General features: G+C 43.0%; 1 protein-coding gene across 1 annotated transcript in view; it reads left to right on the top strand.

The window, feature by feature from the left end:
- The window catches only part of SUCLA2 (succinate-CoA ligase ADP-forming subunit beta), a 158333-nt gene extending 137533 nt beyond the window's left edge, over window positions 1-20800 (top strand). The window contains exons 9-10 of the mRNA XM_075333878.1: window positions 6739-6827; window positions 17803-20800. Of these exons, the coding sequence (XP_075189993.1) occupies window positions 6739-6827; window positions 17803-17877 (164 nt within the window). The 3' untranslated portion in view covers window positions 17878-20800. The remainder of the gene's footprint in view (window positions 1-6738; window positions 6828-17802) is intronic.
- The last annotated feature ends 3050 nt before the right edge of the window (window positions 20801-23850 follow it).

The raw sequence follows: 23850 nt of genomic DNA, 5'->3' as shown, positions 1-23850 counted from the left end.
AGTTCGCGCTGACGCTGATGCATCCTATCTGTCGAAATCTGAATGAAACGCTATGGCAGGAGACCCAGGAGAGACCCCACTGCTGACACAGAGACATAAATAAATTAGACTGCAGTTTGCCAAAATGTACATGGGTAAGCCTAAATCATTCTAGGAAACAGTCTTGTGGACATATAAAACTAAGAGAGCTTGTTGGTAAAGCACACCGTTCTACTGTTTGTCAAAAAGTGAATAAGGCTTACAAAGAAAAGAACACAGTACCTGCAGGCAAATATGGTGGAGGTTCAAAGATAATTTGGGGTTGATTTGCTGCCTCTGGTACTGGGTGCCTTGACGGTGTACAATGCATTATAAAATCTGAGGATTACTAAAGGATTTTGGATCGCAATGTAGTGCCCAGTGTCAGAAAGCTGGGTTTGCGTCTTAGGTCAAGGATCTTCTAGCAGGACAATGACCCCAAACAGGATTAAAGAAGCCCCCAGAAATAGATGGAGACAGCACTGGAGAGTTCTGAAGTGGCAGCAGTGAGTCCGGCTCTAAATCCTATTGAATAGCTGTGGAGAGATATTAAAATTGCTGTTGGTAGAAGGTGCCCTTCAAAAATGAGAGTAAAACATGTACTCCGGCACACTACAAGAATATTTGAAAAAGTCCAGTATGGTGCTGAAAAGTTTTTTGATTTGATGTGCAGAGGAAGTAGTCCAACATTTCGAACAGTATGGTTCTTCTTCAAGGACAACAATCTAATGTAGAAGTAGGGGCAGTATCTCTAAGCACCAGTAACCAAGGTAAGGACCTGTATTTGTGAATCGATGATAGGTCTGTATAGACCTTAGGGGGTACTAGACATCAGTATAAATGTATGTAGTATGATATGGGAACAAGCAAGACCATCAAAACCATGCTTGGTTGTGGGGTATAAGGAGATTTTGTATAGAGGTTAAATGGCTACTTCTGGTGGCTCCTCTTGTTGCGTATACTTCCTTAGGGTGAAGGATAATAAGGACCTAGTGTAGATAATGCACGGTGCCCTGCATTGGTGGTGAAGGGTGGATATCCTCCAGAGCACCTAGTCACGATAGTGAGCCAGGTTTATCTCTTTTTGACTACAAAAATGAGACCTGGAACAGTTTGTAAAAGAAGAGGGGTCCAAAATTCCAGTTGAGTAGTATAAGAAGCTTGTTGATGGTTATAGGAAGTGATTGATTGCAGTTATTTATTCCGAAGGGAGTGTAACAAAATTGTCACACTAGGTACAAGGAAGTACCCAACATACGGCGACCGGGAAGGGAGACCTTGTGTCTAGGGAAGGTGGAGATGGTGACACCTAACCAAGCCTACTGCTTGGGTCCTTGTTCCCTCACCTCCTTAGATAGCTTCTGCACTATGCCCCTAGCTGGATACCTGGCCCTAGGCCAGTCATGCCGAACCTTTCACAAGGCCGAATGCCCAAACTCTAGCCCTAAACCCAATTTTTTTTCCCGAAGTGCCAACATGGCAATTTAACCAATTCTATTATGTAAATAATTGATTTTAAACTTCCCTTTGTAGTCTTCTCTTCATCAGGGGCCGTCACACTCATGCGTGCTTACCACACATTGAAGATGAGCCACTCTCGCTGCCCTTTCTAGACACAGCAGTTGGATTGATCTTTATGGAAGAAAATGCAGAATATTAGACATACAGACAGATTTTAGCATGGAATGCAATCAGATTTCACCCTGAAATCCTCATCTACATTTCAAAGTCTTAACATCTCGAAATCCCATAAAGTCATATAAGTTTCTCCCCTCCCTCTTCATTATGTAGTTATGTCCCCCTTCCTGGGCCACTTCCTGGTAAACATGTCCTCCATCCTGATCTTTATTTCCTATCTATATTTGTCCCCATCTCAGTCCCATCCTGGCATGTTCCCCCATTTTGGCATGTACCTCATCCTGGTAAATGTTCTCCCACCCTGGCATGTTCTCCCACCCTGGCATGTTCTCCCACCCTGGCATGTTCTCCCACCCTGGCATGTTCCCCCATCCTGGCATGTTCCCCCATCCTGATACAGCCGCACACAGTTTAAAAAAACAAACAAAAAAAACCATACCCACCTTGAATGAGGAAACAGCGCGCGTACCGACAGAGAGGGCTCAGCGTGCCATAGGTTCGCCATTACTGCCCTAGGCTGACCCTGATCTCAGCCCTAGGTAGGAAGTGGATGTGATGAATGCTTAGTTAACCCCACTAAGCTCTAAAGAACACACAGGGATAACGAACAAGGGATGGAAACAAGTTATCTTTAGATACCTCAGGTAGAGGAACTGCAAACTAGGTTAAACCAGAAGAATGCGAGCTGACTGCTTGCACTGAAGACTTTAAGGGTAGAAGACTTATCACCAGCAGGGAGTATGGGGAAATGATGATGGGGTGTGTGTGTGTGTGTGTGTGTGTGTGTGTGTGTGTGTGTGTGTGTGTGTGTGTGTATATATATAGACACCAAGGAAGTGCAGATGTAAAGCAGGAACTCTGCAGGGTCCTAAAGGGAAGAAAACAAAGCAGAGGAGATGCATAGGATACCAAATACATCAAGCAGGAATAATAGAAGGTCAAGAGCAGTTTGCGCAGTCAAACGCTGTGACCTTCTATTGGCGGACACCACATGCCTTTTCTCTGTTTTTTATGTGTTGGTTCAATACACAAAAAGGAAATAAACGTGTGTAACAAAACACAAGTAATGGCAAATTTCTGGAAGACACAACTCTTGGACCCTTTGAGAATAAGTAAAGAACGGTTTGCTTTTTTTTTTTTTTTTTTTTTAATAATAAGCTAAGCCTATGGTAAAGTTCTCTGAAAGGGTACAAACCGTTTAACTTTACATTTTAGTGTCTTTTAGTGGCTTTGCTTCATTAAGAAATGGTTATGAAGGTGGCAAAATTCATTCATCTTGTACATATAATATTGTTTGCAGATCACTTTGATTTCTGCACATTTTTTTTATTTTGTGCAATTAGCTTTAGGCTATGTGCACACGTAGCATATTTTCATGCAGTTACGCTGCGATCTGCACCACAGCGTAACTGTATGCGTCCTGCGTCCCCAGCACAATCTATGAAGATTGTGCCTAATCCATGCCCACGTGGCGTATTAGAACGCAGCGCTTTGCATGCAGCCCCTGCTCTGTCTATGGGAGGGGCTGCATGCAGAGCGCATGAAATCGGCTTTTCATTATGGACTGTTTCTGCAGCGATTTGAAGCGCACGTGTGCTGTTGAAATTTCTGCAGGGACAGAACGCAACGTGGGCACATAGCCTTAGCTTGTCTTTTTTTTTCCCCCATACTGTCATGTCCATTTTTCATAGTAGATAGACCTCTATGCAACCATTAAAGCATATAAATATCTGTATTCTATGGGGAACAGTTGCAAACCAAAATATACCAAAATTCTGCAGTACATGCCATGTGCCACATAAATTAAGGGTTTCAGAAAACGTTTCCCCCTAAATAAATACACTTAGAAAGCATCTAGATATGACTAAGATTGTATGTAAAATAGGACAAATTTACTAAAGGTGTCCTCCAGTTTTTAGGCTTATAAAGTGGTGCAAAAGTAAATCAGCAAATAGATGGCAGGCAGTCTAAAAATATCAAGAATTTATTATTCAACATTGGGCTATGTGATACATTTGCTGTATTTGCAGTCTCAATTTCTTCTAACTAGAGGATGCTAATTTTTTGTGATTTTTTTTTTTTTTTGTTTCTATGGTAACGAATGTTACATCACATGAAAGCCTTGCGTGTCTATTATATGTTTTCAAAATTGTGTTTGTTACTTATGGCAACAGTGTTCTATGCGGAAAAGCAAATTGGCGCCGTCTAATGCAATATTCACAGCAACTGAGAGCAGAGGAGTGATAAAATTCTTGTTTCTGCAAGGAGAGTCCGCGGAGCATATTCATGGTGATATGTCGCAGACATTGGGGGATCAATGCCCTTCATATTGCACAGTTAAGATTTGTGTTGCCAAATCTAAAACTGGCCACTTCAGCACCAATGATGAGGAACATCCTGGACGACAGAGACTTTGTGGTGGTCCGGAAATCGTTGATGCTGTGCACATCTTCATACTGGAGAATTGACGAATTTCAGCTAAAGCAATAGCAGACATCATGTGGATTTCCCGTGAACAGGTTTATGAATATTTGGACATGAGAAAGCTATCTGCAAAATGGGTCCCCAATGTTTGACAACAGATCAGAGAAGCATGCGAGTGAAAACGTCCCTGTCCATTTGTTAGCGTTTCCGGACTGATTGGAACTTCCTTGATCGACTGGTCACTATGGATGAGACCTGGATTTATTTGTTTGACCCTGAAAACAAGGAGCAGTCAAGAGTGGAGGCACAGTAGTTCTCCTTGTCCAAAGAAGTTCAGGGTGCAAAAATCAGCCACTAAGATGATGGCATCTGTGTTCTGGGATAAGGAATGTGTGCTGCTAGTGGACTACCTTTAAAAGGATTCCACCTTCAATACAAGGTATTGCATTAAACATTTGGACCAATTGAAGGCAGCTCTGAAGGCCAAAAGGTGCGGCAAGTTGTCCAAAGGAATCTTGTTCCTGCAAGACAATGCCTTGACTCACACTGCACAAGCGACCACAGCAAAACTGGAAGAGTTTAGCTTCCAGCTGGTTGACCATTCACCTTATTCACAAGATCTAGCGCCCTCCGACTATCATCTGTTTCCAAACCTGAAAAAACACCTCAAGGGTAACAAATTTCACACCATTTCTGATGCCATAGCTGCTAGGGATGCCTGGTTTGAGGCTCAACCGAAATCCTTCTTTTTTACTAGGCTTACAGAACTTGGAATACTGATGTAAGAAGTGTGTTGACATCAGTAGAGAGTATGTGGAATAAATGTAAAGTTTCATCATCCTCTCTCATCTGACTTATGCATTATTATTATTTATTATGCCGTTTATTCCATGCCACTTTACATGTGAAAAAGGGGCATACAGAGTAAATCAAGTACAATAATCATGAACAATAGAAGGCACAGACAGGTACAGGAAAGAGGACCCGCAAGGGCTCACAGTCTTATTTTGTCCCTCCAATTTCTTTCACATGTTTGTTTCATCTATGCTTACAAATGGTGGTTTGCTGTTGGGCTGTTTTTTTTTTCCCCCCAAGATAAATGGCACAAGCACATTCTGTTTTTAGTGATACATTTATTTTCTCTGTGACAAGTGCTAGAACACAAGAGGCCTCTCTAAGATGCTGGGATTTAATGTTCTACCAATCTGTGCACCTAATCATATGACCTTTATTCTGGAGGCTTGTTTTTGTCTGCACAATGGACAAACTGGCAAAGAAGAGGATGAGATGATGTAGAAAGAGAGCAAAGATTAATTGGAGAGGCTGTAGTTGAAGGATAAAATAGAAACGTCAATACAGACAGTTCAGTACATGGAGATGAGTCACCAATAAGCTTTACAGACATATATGGAATATGCAGTAATTGGTGATTGCTTATAATAGCATCTACACACACAATGCTACAAAACATTTTTTACGTGTTTCTACATATTGTAAAATGGCTGCCGGACACGTCGTGGATGGCAGATATGTATAACAGAGGTGGTTATCCTCTGTGATGTAAGCTTTGGAAGCAAGCTCCAGTACGTATAGTACTGAGATTAATAGGGCTGACAAGCGCCAGGTTTACGAGCAGTCAGAGAGATGTGTGGGACTGGCTGCTCATATATCCCCACCCCAGCTTATGGTAAAGTGGAAATAAGAAAGTCTAGGTGAAATCATTAGGGGTCTGTGTGTGGAGGTAAGAAAGCCTCCTGTGTGAAGTCTTCATGCTTGTCTAATACCGAAGTGCCATTGTTACAACAATGCATCCTGATTTCCTGCCAAGCCTGTTTATTTTCCCTGTGTGTGGCTTGCTTTATGGAGTTTTAATAGAGCAGCCTGGACATTTTGTTTAGTCGCCTCCTGTGCCTACCTCCAATGCCGCATAGTGAGCCATATCCCCACAATACAGTAACTGCTCTGCTCAGTTTTCAGTTTTCTTGTTGACTTTCAGAATAGCGCATCTTCTTAGCCCAATATGTTTTCCCCCTGCTGTAGAGTCCTTGAACCTCTAGGATTAAAGGGGTTATGCCATAAAGAACATTTATCACATATCCACATTATATATGCCAAATGTATACAAGTTTACTCAGACTGCTGAGACCTCCTAGCAATTACAAGAACGGTTGGGGGGGTGTAGAAGTCTCCTTGTAAAATAGAGCACTAGGGAGCATGTGCAGCCACCACTTCTGTAGACTGTGAATGGAGCAGTGGTCACACATGCTCACTACCAATCTTTTCTTACAGCAAATTTCATAGTTCCCTGTTCATGTTGATTTGGTGGGGGTGCAGCTCTCTGATCCCCAGCAATCATACATCACCTATCTTATGGATAAGGGATATATGCTGTTTATGGAGCAACTCTTTTCTGCCGGAATCATAGTGACAATGCCGATGGTCGCCATTGACATATAAAGGGTTCTGTCGAGTTTTGCCAAATTGTCTATTAAATTTACGGGCGAAGAGCATTGTGGCAAGCATGTCTATTGTTTGTTGTTATTTATGACTGAATCTGAGTGGCTCCAGATGAAAAATTTCCCAATTTAAGAAAATATTTCTCTTCAGTGGGAGCTTTATTTTTTCTTTACTAAGTTAGTTTCTCTTTTTCTCCGTCAGGAACTAGAGTTGATGATGCCAAAGCACTGATAACTGCCAGCGGTCTGAAGATTCTGGCGTGTGATGATCTGGATGAAGCTGCGAAAATGGTAATTGTTAAGAAGTTTCTAGCATTGAGGTCTCTGAAAAAGAGTTTAAGATTTTCTGTCCTCTGAATCTGGCTTATCCTATTAGACACTTAAACGATCTTATCTGTAGCTTAGCGTGCACCATGGAACTGATATGACCGTTCACTTTGAGTTATTATTATTCCAACCTTCGCTGCGCTGGTGATAAATGTGGATGATCTCCTATGGATGCATGAAAGTTTTTTTTGTTTCGCTTAATAGATTTGGAAATAAGTTTTAAGAAGAGTTAACGTTCTATTATTTGGTGATAGCTTAAAATGGGTCAAATACACTTCTTTATAACTCTGTGGAAGAAATGCAATTTCAGCAGGCTCCACATAAATTCAGTCTATTTTGTTTCTTTCTGACTTTAAGTGGCATGTAATTACTTCACATGTAATGTTATCCTGCACTATTCAGCTTGTATACAAACATATCGCTTTCTGTGGGATTTATTTTCCCATATCACATAAGTACTTCAGAGTCATCAGCTGAGAGAGCGAAAGTCTGGCTGAATAAAAATTCATTTTTAATTGACACAAAATCTTTGAACTTTTATTTTAATATATATTCATATTTTTTTGTGAAGAAATGACTAAAACTTTTCAGTAATGAAGACTCATCATAGATAACCACTTCTGAACATATTTTCACTATGGTAATTCTAAGTTTTAAATAAAAAATACGGCTAAAATGTTACTTTGATACATTACATTTCATAATATATATTTTTATAGGTTTTGGAGCTTTGATAGTCCTGTTTCATTGCACCAAATCCTATAATCACAGTCATAGTAGCATGAAAAAAATGAGTTTTGCAGCTTCTAGTGGGAGCTGTAGTGAAGATATTCCCAAATATAACATTAAAGTCAACTGAACTCAGTGATTTTGGTAGATCCAAGATGGTCATTTGATGTGTATGGAGGCCTCCAAATTCTCTCCAGGTGATGTCAGAGGACAGAAGGATCAAAAAGTTTTACATTTTTATGCCTGATCCTTTCGCACTTCGGGGGTATATTGCAGCAGCTTTCTCCCCTCTCTCAATTTAAAACAGGGATCTTTCCCAACTCCTCCCCTAGATAGTTATGTTATGGCCACCTTAAAGGGGTAGTCCAGTGAAAGTAAATGATCACTTTACTATAGGGTAGGTGATAGGTTTGGATGTGATCGGATCCTTACCGATTGCCAGAAAGAATCACTTTTTTATTACTGTACTAGCTGTACTACCTGGCTTCGCCCGGGTTAATAACTGTTGTTAACAAAACAGAATGTATTAACAAAAATTTATTCTGCACACAAAAACCACAAAACAAATAGATAGAAATGTAATTATTAAAAGGCAAAAACTAAACTAATGGAAGTATTTCACAACGTATGTTTCAACACCACAGATATTCCACACGCATTTAACTAAACTGGCCAAGTAATGTGCCCCGTCGGTCTCTTTCCCCGTCGGTCTCTTTCCCCGTCGGTCTCTTTCCCCGTCGGTCTCTTTCCCCGTCGGTCTCTTTCCCCGTCGGTCTCTTTCCCCGTCGGTCTCTTTCCCCGTCGGTCTCTTTCCCCGTCGGTCTCTTTCCCCGTCGGTCTCTTTCCCCGTCGGTCTCTTTCCCCGTCGGTCTCTTTCCCCGTCGGTCTCTTTCCCCGTCGGTCTCTTTCCCCGTCGGTCTCTTTCCCCGTCGGTCTCTTTCCCCGTCGGTCTCTTTCCCCGTCGGTCTCTTTCCCCGTCGGTCTCTTTCCCCGTCGGTCTCTTTCCCCGTCGGTCTCTTTCCCCGTCGGTCTCTTTCCCCGTCGGTCTCTTTCCCCGTCGGTCTCTTTCCCCGCCGGTCTCTTTCCCCGCCGGTCTCTTTCCCCGCCGGTCTCTTTCCCCGCCGGTCTCTTTCCCCGCCGGTCTCTTTCCCCGCCGGTCTCTTTCCCCGTCGGCCTCTTTCCCCGTCGGCCTCTTTCCCCGTCGGTCTCTTTCCCCGCCGGTCTCTTTCCCGGCCGGTCTCTTTCCCCGCCGGTCCACCGACATCTTATTACCTCACATATAAGCTTCTTATACTATGAATGTCTTTTGTTCCTATAGCAACCAATCACAGCTCATACTAATAACCTGTATATCCAGGGTCCATTTACTTTAATGGAGGCATGTTTTTTGGAGAGTAACTGTAAAGCGCGGGGTTAAATTTTCCTGTCAAAACATCGTCTACGACGTTCCCTGGGTCACATGAGGTGTCTGTTCTAAATTTCGTGATTGTAAATGCGACGGTGCGGATACACTTTTCGTTTCACTTTTTCCCCATTATGTAGATGGGGGCAAAATTGCTTGGTAAATTGGAACGCGTGGGGTTAAAATCTCCCCTCACAACATAGCCACACACACACACACACACACACTCTCAGCTTTATATATTAGATGTGTGACCGCCATTCTATTAATTTTTTTATGGAACTGCAGAGCACTGAACTTGCCTTCTTCAGTCAGTCCCATAGGGAATGAAGGGAGTAGTGGGTGACCTTGCGCCCTGTCACTCCATTCTAACTGGGATCAAGGTGCCACATATTGGCGATCAGTGGGGGTTCTCAGCAGTTGGATCCCTACTAATCTGCCTTAGTTTCAACATATTACTCTCCTAAGGATGCTCCTTTAGGCTCTTTTTAGCCTCCAGTTGCCAATGGAACAGTTATATAGTTCACGGGGCCCTGAGTGCAGTCTCTCAGCTAGCATCCTGCCAACATAACTGTGTGGTGTCTAGACCGGAGATTCTGCTGGGGAACAATTGTTGGGCTTAACCTGTATATTATCAAAAAGTATGCATATACTATACTTTGTAAAAAAAAATGTAATTCTGGTAATAACCCTTTAAGAGTTCTCTTCTCTCTTCCATGACACTAAGAGCATTTAAGCTGTTTGATCCCTCTCATTTTAGAGTTTGTGGTCTTCAGACTCAATGAAGAACAATGTCCCAGTTTTATTCATTTTTTTTTTTTCAGCCCCTTCTAACTTATGAAGGAAGAACCTCTCCCCCAATCACTTTGAACATCTTAATTTAAAAGGGTTGTCTAGTCTAGATCCACAAGTCAGCAATCTCTCTATGTGACTGTGGGCTTGTTACTCCTCACAACATGCGCACTGCGTACTCTGAGGATTCTCCGTTGTCAGTGCCTAATTCCAGCAAGAATAGGTTTTTGCCAGCCTCGCAGAATACACTTTCATTGCTCGCACCTAGTCACATTCTGGTTGGGACTATACATGTCCCTGGAGAATCCTCACATTGTGTGCGTTTTGAAGATTCACAAGTCTGAAGTCACATCGAGTGAATGCAAACTTGCGGAATTAGACCGGACAACTCCTTTAACTTATAGAAAATTGTGTATTTCTTCTCCTGTTGCTTATTCCTCAAAGGTAATTCAGTAGTTAAAAGGCAGTGCACCTTTTCTTTGGGTAGAAAACAGGTGACAATTGTTGACGTTCTCAAAGTCCAATTTCAAACTTCACGGTTGTATTAATGAGCTAAAGTGGACTTAAGAGAGCACAGTGTCTGTAATGCAAGAGCTAGTGTTCTTCTGAGGCTTGGTGATGGAGGGAACAATATACGGCCTTCCTGCTGTGCTAAACATGACCAAGAGAGTGGAAATAAATGTAGTTGACTTTTAGCAAAGTACATTTGATGTTTTGAGGTTATTTTTATTTGATTGAACAAGCCTCACAGCCATGCCAAGGTCATACATTGTAGAAGAATTGTGCAGTAACAGTGTTCCCACCTGCAATATATAACTAGCTAGGTTTAGGACCATTGCACAGAACTTATTTCCTATTACTAATTTTGTATTGGCTTTTTATCTAGAAATGTGTATGGATTTAATTTTTCGTAATACATTTTCCCTATCAATCTGACTTATTTTTACCTTTTAGTGCACCTTTGAAATTCAACCAATTGTTGCTACTTTCTTATGTTATACATCCCTATGAATGTTTTTTTCTTTGGCACTGAGAGAGTTGTTGGATCTCAACACCACTGTCCGTGTGAGGAGTTACGAAGTCTCCAAAGTGCATTGATCTCTTGCTTGATATAGACTGTGTGATTTTCAATGAAGTTGAGATTCCAGTTTCTTTGAGGACTGAAATGAATAGAGATCCCAACAGGAATGAAATTAAAGGGGTAGTCTGGGGAGGTAAAAATGTATTTCAATTTGCATTCTGTCTAAGCCTATAGTACCTATACTACTCATTGTATCCTCATTTCATAACAACACTGCTGCGCCTAAGTGCTCTCCCGCCTTTCTGAGATGTTGCATCAGAGATCAGGATGTTACATCAGACATCAGGGAGCATACTAGCTTCCTTGCTGCTCATAAGTTATGCCTCTGAATAAGGTTTATTACAATCTTTTTGAAGAGGTGCTCCCCACCCACTCACTCTTTGCAGCTTGTATATGACCTGTCATTTCCCTCTCCCTGGTTCTCCAGCTGTTACTCCATGCTCCTTCCAAGTCCTATACAAGCTATGAAGGTACAGGTTGGAAGTGCAGAATGAGAGTGAGGGTGAAGGGGGATCTCATACTCGCTCAAGAACTGTGATAAGCCTTCATCAGGGGACTGGCTGGCTTGAGCAAGAAGAACACAAGCCACAACCCCTGATCTCTAATTTTAGCATCCTAGAAGTGAGGGGAAGTACTCAGGAGCAGCAGTGGGGCTGTGACATGAGGTCACAATGAGGAGTAGTATTCTAATCACATGTAGTTATACAAAGAAATGCAAGACTTTGGCAGCGAAATGTAAGGGGTTAATGGCCGCGGGTGGAAGCGATTCCACCCGCGGCTAGCAGGCACACATATCAGCTGTTGATAACAGCTGATATGTGCGCGTCTCGCCGCCGCCCGCCGGCAGTAGGGGGCGGGGCTTACCGGGACACGATCCATGACGTATCTAGTACGTCATGGGTCGTTAAGGGGTTAATACCAGCCAGATAAAGCCATACGGCTGAAGGCTGCTATTCTCAGGATGGGGAGCCCTACGTTATGGGGAGCCCCCCAGCCTAACAATATCAGCCAGCAGACGCCCAGAATTGCCGCATACATTAGATGCGACAGATCTGGGACTGTACCCGGCTCTTCCCGATTTGCCCTGGTGCGTTGGCAAATCGGGGTAATAAGGAGTTATTGGCAGCCCATAGCTGCCAATAAGTCCTAGATTAATCATGTCAGGCGTCTCCCCGAGATACCTTCCATGATTAATCTGTAAATTACAGTTAAAAAACACACACCCGAAAAATCCTTTATTAGAAATAAAAAACACTAACAAATTCCCTCATTACCAATTTATTACCCACAACAAAGCCCTCCTTGTCCGGCGTAATCCACGGTCCTCCAGCGTCGCTTCCAGCTCTGCTGCATGCAGGTGACAGGAGCAGCAGAAGACACAGCCGCTCCTGTCACCTGCACGCAGCTAATGAAGAGAGCCGTGTGATCGGCTGAGCTGTCACTGAGGTTACCTGGATCCAGCGGTGGATGCAGCGGTGGCCGCGGGTAACCTCAGTGACAGTTCAGCTGATCGCGTTACTCACCTAATTTGCTGGTGATTTTCCCCCCCTCTCTCATACTCACCGATCCCCGATCACCGGCGCTGCACGGCGTTCACACTGCTCCGGCGGCTTTTCCTTTTTTGAAAAAGCCGGCCGCTCATTAAACAATCTCGTATTCCCTGCTTTCCCCGCCCACCGGCAAATGTGATTGGTTGCAGTGAGACACGCCCACACGCTGAGTGACAGCTGTGTCACTGCACCCAATCACAGCAGCCGGTGGGCGTGTCTATACTGTGCAGTAAAATAAATAAATAAATAATTAAAAAATCCGGCGTGCGGTTCCCCCTATTTTAATATCAGCCAGATAAAGCCATACGGCTGCAGGCTGGTATTCTCAGGATGGGGAGCCCCACGTTATGGGGAGCCCCCCAGCCTAACAATATCAGTCAGCAGCCGCCCAGAATTGCCGCATACATTAGATGCGACAGTTCTGGGGCTGTACCCGGCTCTTCCCGATTTGCCCTGGTGCATTGGCAAATCGGGGTAATAAGGAGTTATTGGCAGCCAATAGCTGCCAATAAGTCCTAGATTAATCATGTCAGGCGTCTCCCCAAGATTCCTTCCATGATTAATCTGTAAGTGACAGTAAATAAACACACACACACCCGAAAAAATCCTTTTATTAGAAATTAAAAACACAAACACATTCCCTCATTACCAATTTATTACCCACAACAAAGCCCTCCTTGTCCGGCGTAATCCACGGTCCTCCAGCGTCGCATCCAGCTCTGCTGCATGCAGGTGACAGGAGCAGCAGAAGACACAGCCGCTCCTGTCACCTGCACGCAGCTAATGAAGAGAGCCGTGTGATCGGCTGAGCTGTCACTGAGGTTACCTGGATCCAGCGGTGGATCCAGCGGTGGCCGCGGGTAACCTCAGTGACAGCTCAGCTGATCGCGCTACTCACCTCATTTGCTGCGTGGAGCTGACCGGAGCGGCGGTGAGTAGCGCGATCAGCTGAGCTGTCACTGAGGTTACCCGCGGCCACCGCTGCATCCACCGCTGGATCCAGGTAACCTCAGTGACAGCTCAGCCGATCACACGGCTCTCTTCATTAGCTGCGTGCAGGTGACAGGAGTGGCTGTGTCTTCTGCTGCTCCTGTCACCTGCATGCAGCAGAGCTGGATGCGACGCTGGAGGACTGTGGATTACGCCGGACAAGGAGGGCTTTGTTGTGGGTAATAAATTGGTAATGAGGGAATTTGTTAGTGTTTTTTATTTCTAATAAAGGATTTTTCGGGTGTGTGTTTTTTAACTGTAATTTACAGATTAATCATGGAAGGTATCTCGGGGAGACGCCTGACATGATTAATCTAGGACTTATTGGCAGCTATGGGCTGCCAATAACTCCTTATTACCCCGATTTGCCAACGCACCAGGGCAAATCGGGAAGAGCCGGGTACAGTCCCAGAACTGTCGCATCTAATGTATGCGGCAATTCTGGGCGGCTGCTGGCTGATATTGTTAGGCTGGGGGGCTCCCCATAACGTGGAGCTCCCCATCCTGAGAATACCAGCCTTTAGCCGTGTGGCTTTATCTGGCTGGTATTAAAATTGGGGGGGACCTCACGCCGGATTTTTTAATTATTTATTTATTTATTTTACTGCACAGTATAGACACGCCCACCGGCTGCTGTGATTGGGTGCAGTGACACAGCTGTCACTCAGCGTGTGGGCGTGTCTCACTGCAACCAATCATATTTGCTGGTGGGCGGGGAAAAGCAGGGAATACGAGATTGTTTAATGAGCAGCCGGCTTTTTCAAAAAAGGAAAAGCCGCTGGAGCAGAGTGAACGCCGTGCAGCGCCGGTGATCGGGGATCGGTGAGTATGAGAGAGGGGGGGACACTTCAGTCACTCGGGGGATTAGCGGTCACCGGTGAATCCTTCACCGGTGACCGCTAATCAGAACGCTACACAGACAGAGCCGCAGAGTCGCTGTAAAGTCCCCTTTACACACTGAAACTTGCTAGCGATGCATGCTGCACAGCGGGAAACAAAGGACCTAGGAATGGTCCTGAACGATTTGTAGCGATCACAACTTCACAGCAGGGGCCAGGTCGCTGATAGGTTTCACACACTGCAATGTCGCTGGGGAGGTCGCTGTAACGTCACAAAACCGGTGACATTACAGCGATGTCGTTTGCGATGTTGCAGTGTGTAAACCCAGCTTTAGGTTGATTCCTAAGCGAAAGGTCAGTGGTTCAAATCGACTAGCAGCCATAAAGAAGATTTCCCAAGAAAAGAGAATCATCATCCAACATACAGCTCATTGATAGCGGTCTTTTTGCCAAGAAAATTGCCAAAGTGCATCATTTAATTTCCTTGACACTGGGAAGAATATGAAATGAAGTCCATCCATCTATTCAAAAGCCAAGAGGTTGATGTCCAGGCAAAGGATGCAAGCCAACAAGTCAGCTCATCACAAGGTCGATCGGGCCTGGCGCGACAAACATGGCAGTGGAGGTGGCTCGTATGCCTTATGATAGTGAGATCACAGATGTCCATGGAAGCACCGTGAGATGCACATTAAGGGCGCTTTACACGCTACAATATATCTTACGATGTGTCGTCTGGGTCACATCGTAAGTGACGCACATCCGGCATCGTAAGTTACATTGTAGCATGTAACAGCTACTTGCGATTGCGATTGAACGGTAAAACGTTCATCGCATGCACGTCGTTCAATTCCTAAAAATTGAACGTCAGGTTGTTCATCGTACCCGGGGTAGCACACATCGCAGTGTGTGACACCCCGGGAATGATGAACAGATCTTACATACATCCTGCTGCTCCCGCCGGCAATGCGGAAGGAAGGAGGTGGGCGGGATGTTTACGTCCCGCTCATCTCCGCCCCTCCGCTTCTATTGGCCGGCTGCCGCGTGACGTCGATGTGACGCCGAACGTCCCTCCCACTCCAGGAAGTGGATGTTCGACGCCCACATCGAGGTCGTATGGACGGGTAAGTACATGTGGCGGGGGGTTATTCGTTTGTGCGACACGTTCAACAAATTGAACGTGCCGCACATACGATGGTGGCGGTTACGCTCGCATACGATATCGTATGTTGGATCGTATGGTATAAAGCAGGTTTTACACAAGTCTGGAATGGTGGCCCAAAAAAAGGTGAAGAAGCCTCAACTTGAATATTGTAAACTGGAGCTGACGCTTCTTATGACAAGAAAAGTGCGATTTGGAGCGATGACACAAAAGTCAATAGACTAGGCTCTAATAGTTGCAAATGGGTCTGGAAGAAACTAGGGGAAAAAGAGGCTAACTGATCGAGAAATTGAAGGCACTGTCAAGTTCAGTGGAGGAAGACAAAGCTGTTGGATACTTGACCATAAATGATGATGGTGTCAATGCTGAATTATTTGTGCGTATTATGGATCTGAAAAGAACGACTTGGTGTTTCAGCAGGATAATGAAGCGAAGCATACATTGACATTAATAAATAAATGGTTCCATGACAATGATAGTGCTGGATAAGCCCCCACAGTCCCCAGACCTCAACCCAATCAAACACTTGTGGTTAGAGTTGAAGAAAATCTTTATACATACTAAAGTGAGTCGACCAGTATGCATCAACATTGGGAACGTTCAAAGAAACCAGAGATCAGATCTCGGTCAAGACATGCTTGAATCTGGTCAAGACCATTCCCAGAAGGATTCAAGCAGTGTTGAAAGCCAAAGGTGCATTTACAAAATACTTACAAAATTATAAAAATTAAAATCTAGATTTTTATTTTTTTTTTTAGGAGCAAAGCAGTAACCATGCAGTGACATGACAAGAATCTGCTTAACTAATCATATGCTAAATAGTTAAAAGTAGTGTTGGGTGGACTCACAGAATCTTGGAAATGGCGTGTTTAACCGGGTTAAAAAAACAAAACGGAAAAAAACCCAATTACAGCCCGGGATTGATCCCAGGTATCTGGCCGGACGCCGGTCCCCGTATAAGACTATGGAGACCAGAATCCTGCAACTAAAAATCATGCTAGAAGGGATAGGAGGATAGGAACAAGCTGGCTTTACTTAAGTATCTGATTCAGCTGTAACTGCTCCTGCAGCTGCTCATTCACTTCCCGGGCCCCTCATTTACCTTCATGCATATGCAGTCTCTCCGCCCACCGGCGACTATGATTGGTTACTGTTAGACGCGCCACCCTGAGTGGCAGTGTGTGAGCTGACTGCTTCCAATCACAGACGCTATGTGCATCTGTTGTGGTATAAAAATTGTTGTAGGGTCCCCCCATATTATGATACCCAGCACAGATCAAGCATACAGCTACAGGCTCCAGCCCCCAGTCGTGCAATTATCTTGACTGTGTATCAAAATAAGAGAAACTGCGTGCAGCTCAAATTTTTTTATTTGTGATAAAACAGAGGAGGAAATACTGGGCACTATCCACATTCAGCGGTTAATGGTCTGCATTCTGAGGTTATATACACCGAATCTGTCCATTAAGTCCTGGCTCATGAGAGGAAAAAACCGTGGTGCTCTTTTCACAAGAAAAACACTTGTAGAACATAGAAAAGTAGAATGGAAAGGCACTGACCGAGTTTATAGTGTCCAAAAATCCTTTATTCCATCATTAGATAACACAGTGTAGGCAATGGGGGAGGGGGGTGCATGAGGCACGTCGTACGACGGCCGTTTCGTGTCTCTATGCGACGCTTCTGCGGGTCCACACGTGGACCTGTTGGCAGACTCTGCTTCTGCTGGCAGATTTCAGCTCAGAAGGTTGCAAAATTGTAAATGTTGCTGTGGTACCATCCGTGACAAAGTATTAGTAAAGAGATCCTGTTTAAATGTTGATTTTCATTAATTGACTTCCATGAAAAAATGTCTTGACAGTTCTAAGGAACTATGTATGGGCAGCATATTACAGATATAGATAAAACTGAACTACAAAATAGTTGACCTGGCGACCAAGATTAAAGCAGACTGCTCATTATGACTCTGCTGACATCAGCGGGGAACCAGGCTGTCGCCTCTTTGCACAATTAATGACGGGCAGGTAGATATACAGGTTTATACAGCAGCCAGTGAGTCACTACTGTGATGTATGGAGAACAATCTGAGGAATGCTCCTCCTCATGAATATGGCAGACTCAAAGCTAGGAGTCAAATTTGCCAAACTAAGTTTGTAGCATTTTGGCTAATGAGTATGATCCTAGCTGTAATATGCCGTCCATACGTAGGGAGATATATTCAGCGCTGACTTATGCTCTGTAAAGGTGAACATAAATGTGCTAAGATATGAGGGAAAACAATCCTTAAGATTCATTAGCAGTAACTGGCACGATTTGTTATTTTATGTATGTGGCTAGTTTGTGGAGCCAGAGGTCCTTATGAGTTGCAGTCCAATAACTTTTTCCTTTTCTTTTCTCCAGGTTGTGAAGCTGTCAGAAATAGTATCACTGGCCAAACAAGCTCAAGTTGACGTGAAGTTCCAGTTACCAATCTAATGCACACCAGTGTTTTTTTGGCTTGGAAATTTGTGTTTATTTTCTCCTCCTTGTCTAGGTTTTAATTATATGCTTCAAAAAAAATGGTTGGGGTTTAACCAAGATGCTGCTTTGGAAATCAACATCCCTTCACGTATATATTGACTATATTTTCCCATACACACCTATCTGCTGTAAAGAATTCCTAAAACCATAGCTGACATACAAGTTGTTAGTACCAGCAATATATTGTATATGGAATGTGAATGCACACGTGTAAGAGGCCACTTCCAGCGCATCTAGTGACCATTTTCTCTCCTTATTTTTCTGTTTTGCTGTATTAAAAAGATATAATTGAACATCTTGTATTTCTGCTATAGTTTTTGCTTTGTCATTACCATACAAAGTGATAAATGTACATGCCTTATACTTCATTACTTGTATATCAATGTATACTAGAATGAACAGCCAATTACTTTCATAGTTGAAGGGGTTTTCCCATAAAGTTAATTTAAAGTTGATTTTCATCAATAGAATAATAATTTCTACAATTGTTTAAAAAAATGTTCTGTGCTGAGATCTTATCTGTCCCTGCTATGTACTGTGTAATGGCCGTGTCTGACCGTACAGGGACATTGTCTGATCATACCACAGCTCCTGGGCCAAGGAGGATGCAAAAGAGTATACAGATAGCATGGCACAGGATCACAGCTGATTCTTTTTGTGAGGTAAAACATTTCCTTGCCGGTTTTTAAAAAATGTTTTACCTCAAAGAATTTGGGATCACATGCTGTAATATTTCTATACTCTTTTGCCAAGGTGTGGTAGGTTTAGACCATGTCCCTATACGGTCAAACACTGCCATTACACAGTACAGAGCACGGGCACATATATGAGTATCTCAGCAGAGATTAACACATCCAATTGTGGAACTTATTCTAAGATCTATTTCTTAAAATAAACTTTGCTCATGGGACAACCCATTTTAAATAGAAGTTCTACTTTCCATCACAAATCTGATGCCCTTTTTATTTAGAAAATGAGTGGACATACTCATGTTGCTGTATATTTTTTTTAGGTAACACTTTAGTATTGAAAAACAGGTTCCCAAAGTGTCCCCTTCACTCCAAAGAACCCAGAGCCAGATCTCACAACCCTCCTTTGCTTTTCTTGCATTGAAAGTGAGGAAAAGTATCCCAGCAGTTGTATACTGTTCTAATCTGTTACCAAATGATAACATCATTGGCAGTTACCATTAGGTAACCGTTTAAAGGGGTTGTCGACTGCTTTTACATTGATAGCCTATCTTTAGGATAGGTCATCAATGTCTAATCAGCTGGGGTCCGACACTCTGCACCCCCGCTGATCAGCTGTTCTCGTTCCCGCTGGTGGCAGCTGGCAGCAAGAAATGCTCAATTCTAGAGCTGCATAGTCTTTTGATAGTGGCCAAGGCTGGGTACCACACATCCACCGCCTATTGATTTAAATAGGGGGCGGAAGTGCATTATCCGGCTGCGGCCACTATCAGAAGACTGAACAGCTCTAAAACTGAGCATGTCCTGCTGCCGCCGCCGGGTCTCAGAACATCTGATTGGCGGGGATGTGGAGTGTCGGACCTCTGCTCATCAGGCATTGATGATCTATCCTAAGGATAGGCCATCAATGTAAAAAGTAGGAGACAACCTCTTGTAATAAAATGTGACAGTGCTTGGTTAGTACAGTGAGGAGGTCCATGGAGCATTGTGGGATCCAGCTCTGCATGCCGGAATCCCTCAACCCCAATAGTTTGAACACCAGTTTGTCTTGAAAATTGGGTCTTTAAGATGGGTATAGGGGACACTTGGGACCTTTATTTTTTTTTTTTTTTTTTAACATGGGTGTTATTTAGAAATTCACTAGTCTTTTTTTCTTTAAATGGTTTGTCCACTACTAGGACAACTACTTCTCAAAATGAGTACACCCTTTAAAAGAAAAAAACACTTATACTCTCCTCCGGTTCCGGCGATGTTCTAGCTGTGTTTCTAACTGCGTATTGATATTCGATATGTCTGATGGCAGGGAGAAGTAAAGCTATACTGACTAGACTTGCGTGTTGTCTTCTGGTAGTGTTGGTATTTTAATGGGGGCAATCACTCAGATTGAGAACGGGTTGTCTGAGTAGTAGACAACCCAACCCCTTAAAATAAAAATAGCATGTCCGGACTGGTGATGGGTACGGCTGAATTTTGCCATTTTCTAAAGGTAACACAGTGGTTTCATAGAACCAGCATCACTTTAGTAGTGTAAACCTATCTAATTGACGTATTGTTTTACAGGTTTTTTATGTAGTTCATCTCATAAAATAATATGGAGCCCCTGAGAAGTCTAAAGAAAACCACCATTTAGGTTTCGATCTAGCCCAGATAGAAAGCCAATAAATTACCGTAATCATTTTACGTGATGTCCAATAATAGAACTTGTGAGGCTAATGTTTGACAGTATTGCAGGTCACTGTAGACTTATTTTATTTTAGTGACCACAGCTTAATAGATATTTAGGGGCAGTTTGACCATTTTTTCATAAGTCGCGTTGTTTGACTTCAGTTATTCTCCTTAGTTCTAATTTCTGCTATTCTTGTAAAAAGTGGTGACAAGCGTTCTTATATGTTCCTATTTACTCTGGACACACACTCTGAATACAAATAAGGCAACGTACCATTGACCATACTTGATATTCTGCTAATCTCCAAACCACTGAACATTAGGATGCATAATGCACTGTGTGCAGCTGGTGTTTTATATGCTCTTTACTGCTATGTTCTTCAGTGGATATCTCCAGTCACCTTGTGTATATACACAACATGTATAAAATGATTTTGAAATCAATCTTGAAACCTATTTAACATGGGTAAAAGATGTTACATTTGAAAGAATTGAAAATCAACCAATAAAATGTAAACCTCAAAGGTTATGTTTGTCTTGTGTATTGTGGCATCAATTATTACATTTATAGTGAATGTACCTTCCTTGTGTGGTGTGGCAGAAAGATGCACCAATCCATGGCAGAAAATACACAGCAGGCGCTATACGTAAATATACATGTAGAGCATGTCGTGTATAAAAGAAAAAGATCAGCGCCTTGAAAATGGATTTTGGTTGCATTGTGTGAATAGGATTTTCCAAAATATAAAAATGCAGCAACCTCAGTGTGTAATTCTAGCAAACAGCCATACGTGATCTTCCCAAAAAATTACAATAGGTATTAATGCACTCTTTTAAAGTCCTGAGAATAGAGATATAAATAAAAACAAGATGAATGTTCAGCATTAACTCCTCAGTTTTAGGCCTCATACATCTGTGTAAAACAAACGTTTTCCACGGTCCGTGGTGAAGGTGCATATGTGCGTGTGTGTGTGTTCCATGTGCTATCTATGTCATACGGACAGCACTTACCTGTCTCCGGTGCTGCTGTAACTTCCGAGTCCGCGATGAGTCCAGTGAATATGCATGAGTTTAATGAGCAGGACTCGGAAACAACAGCAGAGGCAGAGACTGCAGCGCCGTAGACAGGCAAGTATAAAAATTGTTAGGTCACCTGTGTTTTCTCTGGTACCTGTCACACTGATGTCACACGGATCAGATCAATGTGCGGTCCATGTGACATCTATGCTTCTGGCAGAAAATGAACATGTCGCCGTGTGGTGTACATGGATATGCTTGTGCTCCATAGGGACACACGGCCCATGTGAAAACATGGATGTTTGACCAAGCCTAATGATTTTAAAGGGTCTACATGAGTCTGTGTCTCGGTATGTGTGAAAGCAGACATCACACATACTGTACACAGATGTGTAAAGGAGGCTTTACAAAGTTTCCGTACAGTGACTAAGAGACTAGTGAGATGGGCTTTTAACAAGGGACATAATTTTAGCTTTCACCTAAACTTTATTATAACTTTATCGAGCAAGTCTTCGCAAGGGAAAAGTTAGGTGCCAATCAGGCTCGCGTAGATATAAGCGCACAGGATTTTGAGAAAAATAGAATCTTTTTTGCTGCTTTCATTATGGGTGATAACGGGAAAAACTTCCAAGGCCTTCTAGATGCTAGATCTAAAGCAAAGATAGGAGAATGTCAGAGGGCAAGTCTCTCTTCCTAGAAAACTGATGATAAAATCTAACAAAAGGCTAAAGACAGGAGGTATTCCTTAGGGGAAACTGCACACAGAATCCTATTCTCTATAAAAGGCATTAGACGTTTACCATAAACCCTGTTATAAAATTGTGATGTAAAAAAAATCAAACAAAGAATGAAGACTTTATTGTAGAACTGCTGTCTAAAAGTCTGTAGAGGTATATACTGATAGCCATGTCATTGAAGCTAACTGACCCCTTGTACCATTAAGGTCATGTGCATACAAGTATTTGGTGTTTGTTTTTTTTTGTTTTTTTTTTAATTTTTTTTTTACCTCCAGGATTTATAAGCGAAAACCAGGATCGGGGAAAAATGTAGATGTGGCGTCCATGTTTCTATTATACGTTTCCTCAGATTATTACACTGATCAGCAGACGTGTGTGACGGGGTATGCGACAGAGCAGTAAGGGACACCAGGCCAATGAACAATCCAAGAAGATTTAATGAGACAGGGAGCATAAAACATCCAATAATAAAATGGTTCTTTAGAGTCCACACAAAGGAAAAAGATCCAGGGAAATCCGACGCCAAGGAAAATGCAACAACAGTCCTTAGATGTGTTCCTTAAATCCGATAGCGTGGCTGAGACAACACAATCCCATGTGGCCACTTGATCTCCAGTCTGCAACAGTCCATACACATTCTCTATGATCCAGCCTCAGCCATAGGTCCTCATCCTTCTCCAGCCAATATCCAACTAACTGAACGAACATGTTCTTCTCTCCTGGGATCAGCCCCTTAGGTGGGCACACCTCCCCCTGGCCATTTGATGCATGAATGGACATTAGACTGCTGGCTCTGTTCTGTTTACCAAGTTGTAGATTGGAGAAGTCCCATGCTGAGAAGAACAATATATATATGCAACCCCCACCAAATCAATGACAATAGCTACTGCTGAAGCCTGATTGCAATATGATACAGGCTGGGGGAAGGTATGGTCACTTACATCCCAAGACATAGTACTACAGCAAATACAGAGAGAAGGTAAAATACATCACATGGCATCTTATACAAAAATATGGGATGGAGAAAACTACATACATCATGACAATGTGCAACTAACAGACTCAAGTGGATCAGAGATCCACCCGCGCCTGTTAACTTATTAGATCTGACAGCATCACTCTGAACAGCAGAAGCAATGGCAATGTATGAGCTTCAAGTCCCCCATGATCAGGGTTCACAGCATTTTAGACATAGCGTGTTTTCACTGAGTCCAAAACACTGTGCTGTACAGTACAAGCACAGTGGATGTGATTTCTAGAAATCCCATGCGGCTTGTTTTTCCCCACAGTGTAAACTGACACGCGGTGCGGCTTCCCGAGTCGCAGCAGGTCAATTTATAGCTGCAGAACCGCAAGTGTTCTGCGCAGGGAGAACAGAGAGAAACTGCAGTGGCCCGAACCCTGATCATGGGTTTCAAAGAAAACTTGCAGCCCTGCAGGAGAGGAGATTCTGCGTCCAGGATACAGCATGTCCGTATCGTGGTCACGTACCCTGAGAGAGCTACTAAAAACCAATAAAAAGTAAAAAAAATTAAAATCACCCCCCCCCCATATTGCCAATTGAAAATAAGCCTTCTTTACAGCCTCTGCCCCTCCGAAATGAAGCATCATGAATGACAAATCAAGAAAAAATTCAGCTGGCATTAACTTGCAAAACTCCAAAAAGGTTTCTTTATTCAAGTCATTTTAAAAGTCCAACATGGGGATAAGGCAACAAGTTGATGCGTTTCGACTCACAGCAAGTTTTAATCGTAACTAGTACAAAACCTCATGCTGACATATTTTAAAAGCAATAACTCTTCATTTAAATTACATAATCT

This window comes from Anomaloglossus baeobatrachus, chromosome 2 (assembly GCF_048569485.1).
Source record: "Anomaloglossus baeobatrachus isolate aAnoBae1 chromosome 2, aAnoBae1.hap1, whole genome shotgun sequence".
In the NCBI taxonomy this organism is placed as follows: Eukaryota; Metazoa; Chordata; class Amphibia; order Anura; family Aromobatidae; genus Anomaloglossus; species Anomaloglossus baeobatrachus.
The sequence above is the reverse complement of the archived record's forward strand: the minus strand, read 5'-3'. Positions and strand labels throughout refer to the sequence as shown.